This window comes from Neofelis nebulosa, chromosome 4 (assembly GCF_028018385.1).
Source record: "Neofelis nebulosa isolate mNeoNeb1 chromosome 4, mNeoNeb1.pri, whole genome shotgun sequence".
Classification (NCBI taxonomy): Eukaryota; Metazoa; Chordata; class Mammalia; order Carnivora; family Felidae; genus Neofelis; species Neofelis nebulosa.
The window spans coordinates 150,424,988-150,445,669 of record NC_080785.1 but is presented as its reverse complement, the minus strand read 5'-3'; the positions used below and the strand labels follow the sequence as shown (position 1 = coordinate 150,445,669).

The 20,682-nt window shown below is 36.4% G+C and overlaps 1 protein-coding gene across 12 annotated transcripts in view; it reads left to right on the top strand.

Annotated features, from left to right (window-relative positions):
* DOCK3 (dedicator of cytokinesis 3) overlaps positions 1-20,682 on the top strand; it is a 595,409-nt gene that overhangs the window by 88,890 nt on the left and 485,837 nt on the right. For all 12 annotated transcript variants that reach the window (XM_058726773.1, XM_058726766.1, XM_058726765.1 and 9 more), the window contains exon 2: positions 1,047-1,130. In XM_058726773.1, the coding sequence (XP_058582756.1) occupies positions 1,047-1,130 (84 nt within the window). The remainder of the gene's footprint in view (positions 1-1,046; positions 1,131-20,682) is intronic.

Genomic DNA, 20,682 nt, shown 5'->3' with positions numbered 1-20,682 from the left:
TATTTGGTGATTCTGTTTTTCTCAATGTTTATTTTTGAGAGAGAGAGAGACAGAGCGCAAGTGGGGCAGGGGTAGAGAGAGAGGGAGACACAGAATCCGAAGCAGGCTTCAGGCTCTGAACTGTCAGCACAGAGCAGGGCTTGAACTCATGAACTGTGAGATCATGACTTGAGCCAAAGTCAGATACTTAACTGACTGAGCCACCCAGGTGTCCCTATTTAGTTATTCTCTGTAAAACTATCTGTTTTGGGGTGTCTGGGTGACTCAGTTAAGCATCTGACTCTTGATTTCATTCAGCTCAGGTTATGACCTCACAGTTGTGGGATCGAACCCCGTGTTGTGGTCGTGGGATCCACACCCAGTGTGGAGCCTGCTTGAGATTCTCTCTCTCCCTCTCCTCCTACTCCTCCCCTGTGCATACATGTGCTCTCTCTTTCTCAAAAAAAAAAAAAAGCCTGTTATATTCGATCAGAAGCCTCCAGTGTTTATTTCTTCTTAAGTAATTGAAGTATATTTGCCCCAGAAGGACAGGTGAATGTAAGTCATGCTGATGGAGAGAGACACTCTGATTACAGAAGCATTTTCACACACATACACACACCACTGAGGAACAGTAATTTTGCTAAAATATATTTCGGTATTCTGAGCTACTTAATATTACTGCTCAAAATACAGATTAAGTTGAAAGGGGCTTAGAAATTTGAAAGATGAATTAGTGAAGAAGGGAGAGTATATATTTAAGAAAAGTTAGGGCTTAATTTCAGTGACATTGACCTTGTCTCAGTATTTAAAAATGCTAACAGATGGGGTGCCTGGGTGACTCAGACTTTAGCTCAGGTCATGATCTTGCAGTTCATGAGTTTGAGCCCTACATCCAGCCCCATATTGGGCTCTCTGCTGTCAGTGTGGAGCCTGCTTCAGATCTTTTGTCTCCCTCTCTTTGCCCCTCCCCTGCTCATGTGCATTCTCTCTGGTTCTCTCAAAAATAAATAAACATTAAAAAATCTTTAAAATGCTAATTGATGTATTTGCCTTTGTTTTTCTAGTGATATGCAGCTTTCGAGGATCTGTCCCTCAAGGGTTGGTCTTAGAAATAGGAGAAACGGTCCAGATTTTTGAAAAATGTGAAGGTAAGTATGGATGTATACAGCACACAAATAGTGATACTTTTGGGTAGCATGATATATATTTATTTTGTGGTAATAGATTATCAGCAATCGTTTTGAAACCATAACCAACCACATTATGGTACATTGGGTAGCGTTAGATATATTTATTTTGTGGTAATAGATTATCAGCAATCGTTTTGAAACCATAACCAACCACATTATGGTACATTGTTATAAAATCCTTCCTGATCTATTTTTATCATAAAGGTATGAGCTATTTTGGCTCTAATAGCAACAATTAAATAACTAATTGTTAGCTCTCAGAATGTAATTTTTACATATTATGTCAAATGATTAATTTTGATTTTACAATCAAATAGATAATTTTCTACCCATACTTAGCTGCATTTGAATAGAATTGAATTGTAATTAGTTCATTTGTGTGTTTCTGTTTGATTGGCTGGACGTGATGATCAGTTATAATTAAAACAAGGCAGTAAATATGTGCTCAAATGAAGTTTGGCTTGACTATTAGCCTCTTCTGTGACATATGTGAGTATTTCTGCTGTAACATTTATGTATTATTGAAAATGTGACATTTTTCAAAATCATGTACTCCTATCAACAAGATATATGGTAAAAAAAAAGTTAGGGAGAAATCACACAAAATCAGAGTATTGACAGAAACAAAATTGTTACCATGGATAAGGATCTGGGCAGCCTATGCTGGCAGTTCAGCAGGACTAGAAGCCATCTCAAATTATATAACAGAATGGAAATGTTCCTATGTTCCTATGTGCATGGAGACAATGCACATGAAAATGGAGTTCTGATTCAGTTGCCTGCTGTTAAGATGGATATGGAAGTAAGTGTAACTCAGGAATCATGTAAATTTGAGAGTGCACTTTTCTGGAAAGGGAGCTCTAGTGCAGCACTCATTTAAAATTTTCTTAAAACAGAAATATAAATTAGTACCCCTCACGATAAAAACTCTTAGCAAAATAATAGAAGAAAATTTTCTTAAAAAAATTTTTTTTAATGTTTATTATTTTTGAGAGAGAGAGAGCGAGAGAGTGAGTGAGCAGGTGTGGAGCAGAGAGACACAGGGACAGAATCTAAAGCAGGCTCCAGGCTCTGAGCTGTCAGCATAGAGCTTGACGTGGGGCTCGAACCCACGAACCGTGAGATCATAATCTGAGCCAAAGTCAGATACTTAACTGACTGAGCTACCCAGGCCCCCCTAGAAGGGAATTTTCTTAATCTGGTAAAAGATACCTACTAAAAAGCCATAGCAAATATCATTCGGTTGTAAAATATTGAAAGATTTCCCACTGAGATCTAAAAATAAGGTAAGGAGACTTGCTATCATCATGTCATTTGAACATTGTACTGGCAGTACTAGCTAGTGTGGTAATAAGTACTAACTAGTGTGGTAATAAGAAAAATAAAATACATAAAGAATGGAAAGGTAAAATTGAAACTATCATTTGTATATGATATAATTGTGTATCCAGTAGATTCTATAAAAAAACTATAGGAATAAATAAGGGAACTTAAAAATATTATGGCTACAGTATCAGTATTTTAAATATATATTATTTTCTATGTATTTGCAATTAAAAACTAGAAGATGAATTAAAGAAACAATACTATTTATATAGTATCACAAACAGTAAATGCCTAAAAGTAAATCTAATAAAAAATGATGAGCACTGGGTGTTGTATGGAAACCAATTTGACAATAAATTATATTTAATATAAAAAAATAAAAAAATGAAAGACATCTACATTAAAGACTATAAAATATTATTGATAAAAATTATTTTTATTTTTGTTATTTTTATTTAATTTTTTTAATATGAAATTTATTGTCAAATCGGTTTCCATAAAACACCCAGTGCTCATCCAGCAGGTGCCCTCCTCAATACCCATCACCCACCCTCCCCTCCCTCCCACCTCCCCATCAACCCTCAGTTTGTTCTCAGTTTTTAAGAGTCTCTTATGTTTTGGCTCCCGATAAAAATTAAAGAAAATATAAATAAATGGAAAGATTTGCCATGTTTATAGATTGAAAGACTGTCATAAAGATGTCAGTTCTTCCCAAATTGATCTTGGTTTAATGGAGTCCCAAGAAAAATCCATCAGGTTTGTTCCTTCAGGCATGGAAATTGAAAAGCTGATTCTAACATTTATTTATTTAAAAATTTTTTTTTAATTTTTATTTTTTATTATTTATTTTTTTATTTTTTTCTCAGCTATTTATTTTATTCACTTTTTTTCAACATATGAAATTTATTGTCAAATTGGTTTCCATACAACACCCAGTGCTCATCCCAAAAGGTGCCCTCCTCAATACCCATCACCCACTCTCCCCTCCCTCCCACCCCCCATCAACCCTCAGTTTGTTCTCAGTTTTTCAGAGTCTCTTATGCTTTGGCTCTCTCCCACTCTAACCTCTTTTTTTTTAAATTTTTTTCCTTCCCCTCCCCCATGGGTTTCTGTTAAGTTTCTCAGGATCCACATAAGAGTGAAACCATATGGTATCTGTCTTTCTCTGTATGGCTTATTTCACTTAGCATCACACTCTCCAGTTCCATCCACGTTGCTACAAAGGGCCATATTTCATTCTTTCTCATTGCCACATAGTACTCCATTGTGTATATAAACCACAATTTCTTTATCCATTCATCAGTTGATGGACATTTAGGCTCTTTCCATAATTTGGCTATTGTTGAGAGTGCTGCTATCAACGTTGGGGTACAAGTGCCCCTATGCATCGGTACTCCTGTGTCCCTTGGGTAAATTCCTAGCAGTGCTATTGCTGGGTCATAGGGTAGGTCTATTTTTAATTTTTTGAGGAACCTCCACGCTGTTTTCCAGAGCGGCTGCACCAATTTGCATTCCCACCAACAGTGCAAGAGGGTTCCCATTTCTCCACATCCTCTCCAGCATCTATAGTCTCCTGATTTGTTCATTTTGGCTACTCTGACTGGCGTGAGGTGATATCTGAGTGTGGTTTTGATTTGTATTTCCATGATGAGGAGCAACGTTGAGCATCTTTTCATGTGCCTGTTGGCCATCTGGATGTCTTCTTTAGAGAAGTGTCTATTCATGTTTTCTGCCCATTTCTTCACTGGGTTGTTTTTCGGGTGTGGAGTTTGGTGAGCTCTTTATAGATTTTGTATACTAGTCCTTTGTCTGATATGTCATTTGCAGATATCTTTTCCCATTCCATTGGTTGCCTTTTAGTTTTGTTGGTTGTTTCCTTTGCTGTGCAGAAGATTTTTATCTTCATAAGGTCCCAGTAGTTCATTTTTGCTTTTAATTCCCTTACCTTTGAAGCTGATTCTAACATTTATATGAAAATGCAGAAGGTTACAAATAGCCAAGATAATCATGAAGAAGGCAATAAACTGGAAATTTTATACTACTGGATATCAAGTTTTATTATAAATGAAGACATTGTGGTTTTGGGGTAAAGACAGAATAATGAAACAGAATAGGGAGTCCAGAGACAGACTATCATGTATATTGTCCAGTGATATATGAAAAAGGTGATAATTGCAGCACATTGGGGGAAATGATGTCCTTTACTAGAGGTGATACTGGGCCACCTGGAATAAAAAAATGATAGCCTATTCAATAAATGGTATCGTGTCAATATTGAAAGCAATGAATCTTGATCTCTACCTCATACCATTTGCGCTATATACAATTCCAGATGGAAGGTAGACCTAAATATGAAATGCAAAACCATAATGTACTTTGAAGAAAGTAGAGGCAAATATTCTTCTTGGCCTTTCGGTAGACAGATAATGATTTTTGATAAGGATCCAAAAGCACTAAGCATAAAGGAAAAGATTGGTAAGTTGTACTTTATTCAAATGAAGATCTGTTGTTCAGAAGACATCATTAAGGAGAGAAAAAAGGCAGGTTAGAGAGTGAGAGAGATGTTTGACAAGACTTGTATTTGAGTATATAAGGAACTACTACAAATCAAAATTAAGACATTCCAATAGAAAAATGAGCAGAAGGCTTGACTAGGCTTGGCTCTTCACAAAACAGATACTCCAGTTCATAAACATATGGAAAGGTGTTTAATTTCAGTCAGCAGGTAAATACAAATTAAAACCACAGTGAGATACAACAGTACAGCCACTGGAATGACTAAAATCTAAAACACTGGCAATACCAAGTGCTGGTAAGGGTATAAAACAACTGTTAACTTTTATACACTGCTGGTGGGAGAGGAAAAGGGATAACCAGTTTGGAAAAGTATTTGGCACTATTTACTAAAGTTGAATCAACACATACTGATGATGTAGCAAATCTCTTTGTAGGTATATATCCAAGAGCAAAATACATGTATAAGATGTTAGTAATTGCTTTATTCATAATTGCTGCAAAGTAGGAAAAAACCATATGTTCATCAACAGTAGAATGAGTAAATAAATTGTGGTATATAGCTTCCAATGAATGTGATACGGAAGGGAAAATGATATATTGTTACTACATACAACAATACGGATGAATATCACAGATACATTCTTGACAGAAGTCAGATGTAAAAGTTTATGTTATGGTTCTGTGCTCATAAAGTACAGAACCAGGTAAAACCAATAGCTGGTGATATTTGTCAGAATAGTGGTTAGAAAACCACTCCTATCTCGCTTCTTTTTCTGAGAGTATATCTATGATATTGTTGTGTGTAGTAACAATCCATTTTCCTTTCTGTATCACATTCAACTTAAGGGTGTGTGTATGTGTCAAATGACTGGAAGAGACAGGAGTGACATTTGGGATGCTGATAACATTTTACTTATCTGAGTGGTGGACATACAGTTGTATATTCTTTGAAAGTTTACTTAGTTGTAGACTAATGATTTGTACACTTATGAATGTTACATATCAATAAAAAATTTACTTTAAAAAATAAAAGGACTTGGAAAAAATTTTTATAAAAGTTAAAAAATGTAACAACATGGAGGCATCTAAAAAAATGTGCTGAACAAAAGAGCCAGATATGAAAGTTCACATTCTATATGATTCCACTTATATGAACCTCAAGAACAAGGAACACTACAAATCTGTGGTGATAGAAGACAGAATAGTGATTTCCTGGGAGAGTATTGACTGGAAAGAGGCATGAAGGAACTTTCAGGGTGATTGAAAATTTCTGTCTTGATGAAATATGGGTTACATGGGTGTTACATTTGCCAAAGCTTATAGAATGGTACATTCACAATGTGCATTTCACTGTGTGTAAATTATGCATCAATGAAATGGATTTTTGCTAAAAAAGGACAAAAGTCAAATTACAGACTGGAAAAACTTTTTTGGTGATATAACTGGCAAAGATAAATAGAATATAAAAGAACTCATAAACCAGTGAAAACAAATAACAGATGAGTAGAAAAATGAAGAAAAATATGATCAGGGATTTCACAGCAGTCTTGTCAGCAGTCAAGGAATAGCAAGTTACAATCAGGATGATGAACAATTCCATACTCATTAGAAGACTAAAATGTCTCACATATTGAGTTGTTGGCACAGTTGTTTCAGTGGGCATGCTTATACACTGGGGATATCTTGTGATGGTATATGTGCATATCCTGTGATTTAGCAGTTTAACTTCTAAGTTTATACCTCAAAGAAGTGTTTTTAAGGTAGCCTAATAAAATCATAAGTGGGTTACAAATTCTATTTAGTGCTCACTATCAGCATTAATAAAAAATAGATTAAAGTGTCGAGTATATTGCTGTATCAGTTATTATCCAATTACAGTAATAATTTGAATAGGGAATATTTAATATAAATGTTAACTAGTAAAAAGTGGCTATTTACTGAAAGGGGTAAAAAACATTCAAAGGGATATAGAAATAACAAAAGCAGGAGTCAGCAACTACGTCAGCAACTGAGGTAGAGCCAGTAAGCAAGAAACTAAGAATTTAAAAGAATACTCCCTTGCCTCAAGGCAAAGATTCAGATCCTTTTGGAAAGGTCATGGCTGTCATAGGAACAAGTAGCCTGTCAATGGGGAAGAAACTTTCCAGAGGGCATGGATTGGAACTCATCTATAGGAATAATCTGCTGGGTAGCAGAAAAACTTACGGAATGACATGAGTGAGCCAGAGCTGTCCATAGGTGTAGCTCCTCAGACTTGCCAGAGCCTAAGAGCCATAGCTTGTCTGTGGAGGTGACTGAGGTAAGCACCACTGGGCCTCCAACATGCCAGTCACCTGGCTAGGCTGCTTACAATAAAACAACAGTGCACCAGAACCAGGAAGGGAAGCTCTCCTTTCTGCTCTGGCCTTGCATTGTCCCATTAGTACCCTCTATTGACAAAGCCTAATGCTGGACGTTTTGACAAAGAAGAAATGGTGGTATGTCTATATTAGTCTGGGTTTTCCAGAGAAACAGAACCAGTAGGAGATATGTGTATATTATATTATACACACATACATATGTGTGTGTATATATATATGTGTGTGTGTTGTGTATATATGTATACATATACATATATATATATATACATATACACGTATACATACACATATGTACATATATACATATACACATATACATACATATACACATATATACATATACCCATGTACATATATATGTATATATATTACAAGGAATTGGTTTGCATGGTAATGGAGGTTAACAAGTCTCAGCATCTTTAATTGGCAAGCTAGAGAACCAAGAGAACCAATGTTCTAGTCACAGTCAGAAGGCCTGAGAACCAGGAGAACTGATGGTGTTAAGTTCCAGTCTGATTCCAAGCCTGAATGCAGAAGACCAGAGTCCTAGCTTGAAAACAGGCAGAGAAAGTGAAATCTCTCTTACTCCATCTATTTTTTTGTATTCAGGCCTTCAGTAAATTGGATGAGGCCTGCCCACATTGGGGAAGACAATATGCTTTACTCAGTTTGCTAATAAAAAATGTCACAGTATGATCCAGAAATGCTCTTACAGACACACCCAGAATAATATTTAACCAAGTATCTGGGCACTTGGGTGGCCCAGATAGTTGATACATAGGATTAAACATCATAGGGTTCACTTCCAGGATTAAAAAGCAGGTTAGAGAAGGGTAGATTTGGTGCAGGGGTAGTCAGTTGGTATCTGGCTCAATTGCATGTAACATCATTAAATTTTTTTTCCTTCAGATTTGCTTCAATTTTATGTGTATGGGATTGTGATATAAAATATATTTCTAAATCTGGGCCATGGTAAAAAATATTTGAATGTATTGATCTGGAGAAACTTCTATATATGTACACATAAAGACACCTACAGCATTGTGTGTAGTAGTAAAAAATAGATAACATCCTAAATGTCTACCAACAAGAGAAGGTTAGAGAAATAAATTACGGGATATAACATACATCATGGTGATTATAGTTAATAATACTGTATTATATACTTGAAAGTTGCTAAGAGTAGATCTCAAATGTCACCATAAAAAAGAAATGGTAATTATGTGACTTGATGGAAGTGTCAGCTTGCTTTTATAGTTGTAATAATTTTGCAGTATGTAAGTGTATCAAATCAACATGTTGTATATCTTAAATTTACACAATGCTGTATGTCAATTATAGCTCAATAAAGCTGGAAAAATTTTAAAAATAAAAGCAATAAAATAAATTAATAAAACAACATGAAAAATAACACACTTATATTTCTTTTTCTTATTTTTTTCTATTTTATTCTTATGTATTCACTCTGTAGTGGAACATAAGACTTTAGTTCAGTTATTCTTTCCTATCCCAAAGATATATAAACATGCTTCTTACATTCTTCCAATATACTTATCATCCTTGTTAAATTAGTATTTTTTTATTACTGTAATTCATGGCTGATCTATATAGCATATTGTCATTATATCTTGTATTACCGTTTCGTTCATCTAGAATTAATATTTGACATTTATATTTAAAAATATATATTTATATATTTTATATATACATGTATCACCTTTGCTTTACCCATTCATCTACTGATGGACACTTACGTTGTTTCTGTGTTTTGACTATTGTGAATAATGCTGCAGTGAACTTGGGAATACAGGTATCTAGTTTTAAGTTTTTCAGCAACTTCCATACTGTTTTCCTTAGTGGCTGTACCAATTTACATTCCCATCATCAGTGCACCAGGGTTCCTTTTTCTCTACACCCTTGTGAGCATTTGTTATCTCTTGTCTTTTTGATGGTACCCATCCTAAGAGGTGTGAGGTGATATCTCTTTGTGGTTTTGATTTGGAATTTTGATTTAGAAATTGTTTTGTGACAGCAGTCAGGGGACCTCAGACTATTACTTGATTTTGGTTGTTAGTTAATGTTATTTTCCCTGTCATAAATAATATCAGAATCTAATTGTTTAAAGAGCCAATTCAGGTGGGTACTCTGTCTTCATCACATCCCCTCTAAGCAAGAATTACATTTAAATTCACTTGCTGGGCTCATGCTTGTAAATGAAAGTATGTAAAAAAAAATCTCTAGTTTCATTATTGAGACAATGTTTGTTGCTTATAACATATGCTTTATGCTTGAAGATTCATGCCAATTATCCAGATTGTGTCTGTTTCCTGATTTGTTGTCTGTATAGCTCTCTGAAGACATCTTATTCATGCCCTGTTTTATTATCTAGATTCATGATCCATAGCCTGATTTGACTTTGAGTCTCCTGCTGTAGATTTCTCACTCAGTTCCAGTTTCCAGTTTACCTTGAACATTTCTATCCCCTTCCTCATTATCTTAGTCTGATTTGCCTTAGGTGCCTATTCCTGTGCTGTCCTTAGCCCTAAAATTGATGCTTTCTTTTCTTTTCCCTTTTTTAAAAAGTTTATTTATTTATTTTGAGACAGAAAAAGAGAGTGTAATTGGGGGAGGGTAGAGAGAGGAGACAGAGAGAATCCCAAGCAGGCTCTGCATTGTCAGTGCAGAGTGCAATGTGGGGCTAGAACTACTGAACCAAAACAAACTGTGACCTGAGTTGAAATCAAGAGTTGGTTAGGTTTATTTGTAGGAATTTTATGGTTCTTGGTACAGTTGTGAATGGGATAAATTTCTTTATTTCTCTTTCTGTTGCTTCATTATTAGTGTATAAAGATGCAACCTATTTCTGTATATTAATTTTGTACCCTGCAACTTTGGTGAATTCACGTATCAGTTCTAGCAGACTTTTGGTGGAATATGTCGGGTTTTCCATGTAAAGTATCATGTTGTCTGTGAAAAGTGAAAGTTTGACTTCATCTTTGACAGTTTTGATGCCTTTTATTATATTTTGTTGTCTGATTGCTGATGCTAGGACTTACAATACTATGTTAAATAACAGTGGTGAGAGTGGACATCCCTGTTGTGTTCCTGATCTCAGGGGGAAAGCTGTCAGTTATTCCCCATTGAGGATATTAGCTGTGGGCCTTTCATAAATGGCCTCTATGATGTTTAAGTATGTTCCTTCTATCCTGACTTCCTTGAGGGTTTTCATCAAGACAGGATGCTGTATTTTGTCAAATGCTTTCTCTGCATGTATTGACAGGACCATATGGTTCTTATCTTTTATTTAAAAGATCTGTATGCTGAAAACTGTAGAAAGCTTATGAAGGAAATTGAAGAAGATACAAAGAAATGGAAAAACATTCCATGCTCATGGATTGGAAGAATAAATATTGTTAAAATGTCAATACTACCCAAAGCAATTTACACACTCAATGTAATACCAAGCAAAATTGCACCAGCATTCTTCTCAAAGCTAGACCAAACAATCCTAAAATTCGTATGGAACCACAAAAGACCCCGAATAACCAAAGGAATACTGAAGAAGAAAACCAAAATGGGAGTGATCACAATTCCATACTTTAGCCTCTACTACAAAGCTGTAATCATCAAGACAGTATGGTATGGGCACTAAAACAGACACATAGACCAATGAAATAGAATAGAGATCCCAGAATTGGACCCACAAATGTATGGCCAACTAAACTTTGACAAAACATGAAAGAGTATCCAGTGGAAAAAAGTCTTTTTTTCATTTATTATTTATTATTTATTTATTTTTAATATGAAATTTATTGTCCAGTTGGTTTCCATACAACACCCAGTCCTCATCCCAAAAGGTGCCCTCCTCAATACCCATCACCCACCCTCTCCTCCCTCCCACCCCCCATCAACCCTCAGTTCTCAGTTTTTAAGGGTCTCTTATGCTTTGGCTCTCTCCCTCTCTAACCTCTTTTTTTTTTTTCCTTCCCCTCCCCCATGGTCTTCAGTTAAGTTTCTCAGGATCCACATAAGAGTGAAAACGTATGGTATCTGAAAAGACAGTCTCTTTAACAAATGGTGCTGGGAGAGCTGGACAGCAACATGCAGAAGAATGAAACTAGATCACTTTCTTACACCATACACAAAAATAAACTCAAAATAGATGAAGGACCTGAATGTGAGACAAGAAACCATCAAAACCCTAGAGGAGAAAGCAGGAAAAAACCTCTTTGACTTCAGTGCAGCAATTTCTTTTTAAAATTTTTTTTTTTTTAATGTTTATTTATTTTTGAGACAGAGAGAGACAGAGCATGAACAGGGGAGGGGCAGAGAGAGAGGGAGACACAGAATCTGAAACAGGCTCCAGGCTCTGAGCTGTCAGCACAGAGCCCGACGCGGGGCTCGAACTCACGCACTGCGAGATCGTGACCTGAGCCGAAGTCGGCCGCTTAACCGACTGAGCCACCCAGGCGCCCCTTCAGTGCAGCAATTTCTTACTCAACACATCTCCAAAGGGAAGGGAATTAAAAGCAAAAATGAACTATTGGGACCTCATGAAGATAAAACGCTTCTGCACTGCAAAGGAAACAATCAACAAAACGGAAAGGCAACTGATGGAATGGGAAAAGATATTTGCAAATGACATACTGAACAAAGGGCTAGTATCTAAAAATCTATAAAGAACTCACCAAACTTCACACCCGAAAAACCAATAATCCAGTGAAGAAACGGCAGAAGACATGAATAGACACTTTTCCAGAGAAGACATCCAGATGGCCAACAGGCATGAAAAGATGCTTAACATCACTCATTATCAGGGAAATACAAATCAAAACTACAATGAGATGTCACCTCATGCCAGTCAGAGCGGCTAAAATGAACAAATTAGGAAACTATAAATGCTGGCGAGGATGTGGAGAAATGGGAACCTTCTTACACTGTTGGTGGGAATGCAAATTGATGCAGCCTCTCTGGAAAACAGTGTAGAGGTTCCTCAAAAAATTAAAAATAGAACTACCCCATGACCCAGCAATAGCACTGCTAGGAATTTATCCAAAAGATACAGGAGTGTTGATGTACCCCAATGTTTATAGCAGCACTTTCAACAATAGCCAAAATATGGAAAGAGCCTAAATGTCCATCAACTGATGAATGGATAAAGAAGATGTGGTTTATACATACAATGGAATACTACTTGGCAATGAGAAAGAATGAAATCCTGCCATTTGCAGCAACATGGATGGAACTGGAGGGTATTATGCTAAGTGAAATAAGTCAGGCAGAGAAAGGCAGATACCATATGTTTTCATTTATATGTGGATCTTGAGAAACTTAACAGAAGACCATGGGTGAGGGGAAGGGGAAAAAAAAAGTTACAGAGAGGGAGGGAGGCAAACCATAAGAGACTCTTAAGGACTGAGAATAAACTGAGTGTTGATGGGGGTAGGGGAGAGGGAAAGTGGGTGATGGGCAGGAAAGAGGGCAGCTTTTGGGATGAGCACTGGGTGTTGTATGGAAACCAATTTGACAATAAATTATATTAAAAAAAAAGAGTTGGACACTTAACTGAGCCACCAGGTGCCTCAATGCAGGCTTTTCTGTAAGAACATTTCCACTCTCAAGCTGAATAGTGTAAATCTGATATTTTCTTGAATTATATTATAGGTATAATATAGGTATATATTATGTTACATTATATTAATTCATATGTGTATAATTATATATTATAAGTATATAATATATAAGTATAATACATTGTATTATATACTTGAAAGTTGATATACTTACATACTGAAAAATTATAACAACCATAACAGCAAGCTGACACTTCCATCAAGTCACATAATTATAATTTCTTTTTTACAGTGGCATTTGAGATATACTCTTAGCAACTTTTAAGTTATATATAATATAATACAGGTATATAATATATATAGATATAATATATATATAACCTAGCTTCAGCAATCAGACAATACAAAGAAATAAAAGTCATCCAAATCAGCAAGAAGGAAGTCAAACTTTGACTCTTCTCAGATGACATGATACTTTATATGGAAAATCCAAAAGATTCCACCAAAAAACTGCTGGAACTGATCCATGAATTCATCAAAATTGCAGGATATAAAATCAGTGCATAGAAATCGGTTGCATTTCTATACACCATTAATGAAACAAAGAAAGAGAAATCAAGGAATCGATCCCATTTACGGTTGCACCAAAAACCATAAAATACCTAGGAATAAACCTAACCAAAGAGGTGAAAAATCTATACAGTGAAAACCATAGAAAGCTTATAAAAGAAATTGAAGAAGACACATAAAAGTGGAAAAATATTCCATGCTCATGGATTGGAAGAACAAACACTGTTAAAATGTCAATATTACCCAAAGCAATCTACATATTCAATGCAATCTCTATCAAAATAATACCTGCATTTTTCACGGATCTAGAACAAACAATCCTAAAATTTGTATGGAACCAGGAAAGACCCCGAATAGCCAAAGCAATCTTGAAAAAGAAAACTGAATGGCACAAAAACAGGCACTCAGATCAATGGAACAGAATAGAAAGCCCAGAAATGGGCCCACAAACATATGGCCAACTACTCTTTGACAAAGCAGGGAAAAATATCCAATGGAATAAAGACAGTCTCTTCAGGAAGTGGTGCTGAGAAAACTGGACAGCGACATGCAGGAAAATGAACCTGGACCACTTTCTTACATCACACACAAAAATAAGCTCAAAATGGATGAAAAACCTAAATGTAAGACAGGAAACCATCAAAATCCCTGAGGAGAAAGCAGGCAAAAACCTCTTTGAGCTTGGCCGCAGCAACTTCTTACTCAACACATCTCCGGAGGCAAGGGAAAACAAAAGCAAAAATGAACTTTTGGGATCTCATCAAAATAAAAAGCTTCTACACAGTGAGGGAAACAATCAGCAAAACTAAAGGGCAACCAACAGAATGGGAGAAGATATTTGCAAACGACATATCAGATAAAGGGTTAGTATCCAAAATCTATAAAGAACTCATCAGACTCAACACCCAAAAAACAAATAATCCAGTGAAGAAATGGGCAAAAGACATAAATAGACACTTCTCCGAAGAAGACCTCCAGATGGCCAACCGACACATGAAAAAATTGTCAACATCACTCATCGTCAAAACCGCAATGAGATACCACCTCACACCTGTCAGAATGGTTAACATTAACAACTTAGGCAACAACAGGTGTTGGTGTGGATGTGGAGAAAGAGGATCTCTTTGGCACTGCTGGTGGGAATGCAAACTGGTGCAGCCACTCTGGAAAACAGTATGGAGGTTCCTTAAAACATTAAAAATAGAACTACCCTACGACCCAGCAATTACACTACTAGGTATTTATCCAAGGGATACGGGTATGCTGTTTCGAAGGGGCATATGCACCCCGATGTTTATAGCAGCACTATCAACAATAGCCAAAGTATGGAAAGAGCCCAAATGTCCATCGATGGATGAATGGATAAAGAAGATGTGGTGTATATATACAATGGAATATTACTCGGCAATCAAAAAGAATGAAATCTTGCCATTTGTAGCTGCATGGATGGAACTAGAGGGTATTATGCTAACTGAAATTAGAGAAAGACAAATATCATATGACTTCACTCATATGAGGACTTTAAGATACAAAACAGAACGTAAGAGAAGGGAAGCAAAAATAATATAAAAATAGGGAGGGGGACAAAACATAGGAGACTCTTAAATACAGAAAACAGAGGGTTACTGGAGGGGTTGTGGGAGGGGAGATGGGCTAAATGGGTAAGGGGCACCAGGGAATCTACTCTTGAAATCATTATTGCACTATATGATAACTAACTTGAATGTAAAAAAAAAAATAATAAATTAAAAAAATATGTGCATTTCCAAAAAGAAAGTCTTATGGGTGAGAGACTTATACAAAGAAAGTGACAATCATTCAGGGCTTATCAAAAAGAGTTTATGATGAGCAAATGTTTGGGAAATCAATAAAACAACATCTTAGTGTGTATCTTCCTGTAAGTGAAGGTGCTTTAAATTAAGTGTTATTAAATAATGTGTATATATAAGAAATGATAGTGAATATTGATGATTGATACATTAAAATTAGAATGACTATTAAGAGTTTATTTCTGAATTTTATCATTTGTTTAATTTGAAATAGCATTATAAAAAGGACTGCAAGAAAAAATATTCAACAAGATTTAAATAACTACTTTTAGTAACTATTTGAGATCATTGATTTTTATGGAACACAGAAAACAGTTTGTAAGATAGGAAAGAGAAAAATGTCATCCAAAATTTTGAAACTAAAAGTGTACAAAAGAAAAAAAAGTCCTCAGTCTACGAAAACAAGAACTACAAACAAATCTTGATCTCTTCATACTGGGTTTGTTTTTCATAGTGAAATGTGTACATCAGTCCTGAAACTATTTTGGGTGTGTGTCATCTGATTGAATAACTGAGAAGGGAGCTGCAGACAAGGGAGATCATTGTAGGCTTAGAACCAAATTGGAGGTATCAGTATAAACTCATCATTTCTAATATAAATATAGTAGTTTGTCTCCAAATCTGGCTACTATCAACTTCTTCTCTCCCTGTACATGCACACCAGTCTGCCTAAAAGAGGTGGTATCATTGTCTCCACCTGTTTGAATCCGAGCTTGTCTGTGTCTACTTTTACCAGTAGAATATTCAGGAAAGGACATTGGGCAACTTTGAGACTCTGCCTGCAAGAGCAAAGGCAGTTCTGCTTCCCTCTCATACTCGTGGGATACCTCCTCTCAGAATCTACCCATCATGCAGTGTAAGCCTAACCTACATGGAGAAGACACCTGGAAGTGCTCCAGTTGAAAGTCTTGGCTGAGCTTTCAACTGATGGCCAGCAGCAACTGCCAAGTCTTGGATGTCAATTCCAATCAAACCTCTAGACAACTCCATCCATGGCCACCATTTAACTACAACTGCTTAAAAGCCGCAGGTGAGAACTGCCTCGCTGAGCCCAGTCATAAATGCGAGAGACGTTAATAAGCTGTTGTTTCAAGTCATTATGGCTTGGGGTGCTTTGTTATGCAGCAACAGACAGACAAAAACTACTGAAAGACCTTGAGGGGGGAAAAAAACCACTCCTGAAGCAATGATCTTAATGCCCAGATCAGAGTTCAAATTTTTCTAAATATCATTCCTCATTAAGAGGAACCAATTTTTTGTTTGCTTTAGAAATGGATGATTCTGGGGGCACCTGGATGGCTCAGTCCATTAGGCGTCTGATTCTTAATCTTGGCTCAGGTCACAATCTCATGGTTCATGAGACTGAGCCCTGAGTTGAACTCTGCACTGACAGCACAGAGCCTGCTTGGGATTCTGTCTCTGCCCCTCTTCTGCTTGTGTTCACAGGCTCTCTGTCTCCCTCTCTCTCTAAAATAAAAAAATAAATAAAACATTCAAAAAAACCCCACAAAAACTGAAGCTGGAGGCATCACAGTCCCAGACTTTAAGATGTATTACAAAGTTGTAATCATTAAGACAGTATGGTACTGGCACAAAACAGACACTCAGGTCAATGGAACAGAATAGAGAACCCAGAAATGGACCCACAAACGTATGGCCAGCTAATCTTTGAAAAAGCAGAAAGATATACCAGTGGAAAAAAAAGACAAAGTATGGTGTTGGGAAAACTGGACAGTGACATGCAGAAGAATGAACTTGGCCCACTTTCTTACACCATACACAAAAATACTCTCAAAATGGATGAAAGATTAAACATAAGACAGGAAGCCATCAAAATCCTCGAGGAGAAGCAGGCAAAACATCTTTGACCTTGGCTGCAGCAACTTCTTACTCAACATGTGTCTGGAGGCAAGGGAAAGAGAAGCCAAAATGAACTGCTGGCACCTCATCAAGATAAAAACCTTCTGCATGGTGAAGGAAACAATCAACAAAAGTAAAAGGCAACTGATGGAATGGGAGAAGATATTTGCAAATGACATATCAGATAAAGGGTTAGTATCCTAAATCTATAAGGAACTTACCAAAGTCAACACCCAAGAAACAAATAATACAGTGAAGAAATGGGCAGAAGACATGGATAGACACTTTTCCAAAGAAGACATCCAGATGACTAACAAACACATGAAAAGATGCTCAACGTTACTCATCATCAGGGAAATACAAGTCAAAACCATAATGAGATAGTACTTCACACCTATCAGAATGGCTAAAATGAGCATATCAGGAGACTATAGATGTTGGCAAGGATGTGGAGAAACGGAAATCCTTTTGCACTGCTGGTGGGAATGCAAACTGGTGTGGCTACTCTGGAGAACAGATGGAAGTTCCTCAGAAAATAAAAAGCAAAACTACCCTATGACCTGCAGCTGTACTGCTAGGGTATTTATCCAAAGGATACAAAAATGTGGATTTGAAGGGGCACATGCACCCCAATGTTTATAGCAGCACTATCAACAATAGCCAAATTATGGAAAGAGCCCAATGTCTACAGACCGTGAATGGATAAAGAAGATGTGGTGTACACACAATGGAATACTACTTGGCATTCAAAAAGAATAAAACCTTGCCATTTGCAACACCATAGGTAGAACTGGAATGTATTATGCTAAGTGAAATAAATGAGTCAGACAAAGACAAATACATGATTTCACTCTTATGTGGAATTTGAGAAACACAACAGATGAACATAGGGGAAGGGAAGGAAAAATAAGATAAAAACAGAAAGGGAGGCAAACCATAAGAGACTCTCAACTACAAAGAATAAACTGAGGGTTGTTGGAGGGGAGGCAGGTGGGGGGATGGGCTAAATGGATAATGGGTACTAAGGAGGGCACTTGTTGGGATGAGCATGGGGTGTTAATTGTAAGTGGTGAATCACTAAATTCTACTCCTGAAACCATTATTATACTATATGTTAACTAACTTGGTTTTAAGTAAAACTTAAAAAAGTATATATTTAATAACAAGTTTCTCTTTTAAAGTAGTGTGAAAAATACAAACTAGTTGAAAAATTAGTTTAAAAAATAATATTTTATTCTAAGGGATCTAAGTAATATAAAAGCTTCTTAATTATGTTAGTTTTTCTGTGATTAGGATAAATCCAAATATATATATTAAAAATTTTTTTTAAATCTTTAGTTTTTAGAGAGAGAGAGCATGAGCTGGGGAGGGGCAGAGAGAGAGAGGGAGACATAATCTGAAGCAAGCTCTAGGCTCTGAGCTGACAGCACAGAGCCCAACATGGGGCTCGAACTCACGAACAGTGAGATCATGACCTGAGCCAAAGTTAGAGGCTTAACTGACTGAGCCACCCAGGTGCCCCAGAATGAATCTAAATATTGCCATAATTATTTTGTTTACAGAGGGAGGAAAGTAATTCAGTTCTCATGTTGCTCAAGGTGAATCTGTCAGTGAGTCGGCAAGGTCAGCCAGGTGAAGTCATCTAGAAATCTCCTGATATCTTTTCTAATTTTTGATTTATGCATATTCCAACCAATACGACTATTTTGTGCCAGCTTTCAATTTGTTTAAATTTGGTTTTCCTTTTCTTATCTTGTCTCTCTATAATATTCAGACTAAGAATCAATATCCGTATCAGTGCACTAGTTTTAACTTTCTGATACAGCTGTAGAAAGAAGATATTTCATTATAACTTACATTGTTGAAAAGTTATATAATACCTCCCAAGGTTGGGTACCTGCCTTATTAGTGTAGTTAGTGTACTACTGTACTTTGTTGGATAAACATTCCTGCCAATTTTTAGTGGCATTTTATTTAATTTTTTATTTTTTAAAAAAATGTTAATGCTTATTTTTGACACACACACACACACACACACACAGAGTTGCAAGCACACTCCAAGCTCTGAGCTGTCAGCACAGAACCCATCGTGGGGCTTGAACTCGTGGACTGAGAAATCATGACCTGAGTTGAAGTCGGACACTTAACCGACTGACCCAACCAGATGCCTGTTTAATGGCATTTTAAAGACTTAAATTTTAATGAGATTTTATGGATAGGAAAAATGTACATCTTTCTGATAAGAAAAAAAAATTTCCCTTTTAATGATAATGATTTTATTTTTGTTCATTTTAGGAAATGATTTATGAATGAAAATTGTTACAGATATTCAGATGACTTAGTGTACATTAAGATAGTTCTGAACACATAACCATGTTTTAAATGCCTTTGGCAGATTTTTCATTATGTTTGCAACTTAAGTTAATGTTTAAAATTGATAAGAAGGGAGCCTGGGTGACTCAGTCAGTTGAGTGTTCGACTTCAGCTCAGGTCTTGATCTCATGGTTTGTGAGTTCAAGCCCCACATTAGGCTCTCTGCTGTCAGCACGGAGCCTGCTTTGAATCCTCTGTCCCCTTCACTCTCTGCCCCTCCCCTGTTCATGGGCGCACTCTCTCAAAAATAAATAAACCTTAAAAAAATAAAAGTAAGAGTTTCATAATAATCATTTGCTCTCTACCTACCATATTTTGGCAATAAGTAGATATTATACATTCATTTTTTTTCAGTTAATGCTCAAAATGACCTTTGAAACATTACTACTTCCATGTTTAGGTGATGAAACTTAAGCTTAAGGTGAAGGGAACATAGGTGGTATGTGGCAGACAAGAGGATTCTGCTTGTCTGCTCTGAGTAAGCTATTTGGAATTCATTGAGACTCTAGTTTTGGAAAAACTATTTCTTGAGATCCATTTAAATTTTTTTTATTGTTTATTTTTGAGAGAGAGAGAGAGAGAGAGCGAGAGAGAGAGAGAGCGCGCGTGTGAGCATGAGCGGGGGAAGGGCAGAGAAAGACAGGGACAGAGGATCTAAAGCGGGCTCTGTGCTGACAGCAACAAGCTTGTTGTGGGGCTCGAACTCAGGAGCTGTGAGAACATGACCTGAGCTGAAGTTAGAGGCTCAACTGACTGAGTCACCCAGGTGCCCCTTGAGGTCCATTTCTAAAGTTTATTGGGTTTTGTGGAGCTTGGTGTTTCTCCAAATAGGTTACTTAAAAAGTGAACAAATGAACACTTAACAGATGTATTTATGAGATTTTCTATTTTTGGACATTTGAGCAATAGGGTTTTAAATTAATGGTTTTCTGGTCACTGGGAAGGTTTTCATTCATGGAGTATTTTATGAGAGTTTGTTAAGTTAATGATATACTTTGGACTATAGAAAGAAGACTCAAAGTTTGAAGTTTAAAGTCTTTAAAGATTTTTTTTGAATGTCTAGTTTTGAGAGAGAGAGAGAGAGAGAGAGAGAGAGAGAGCA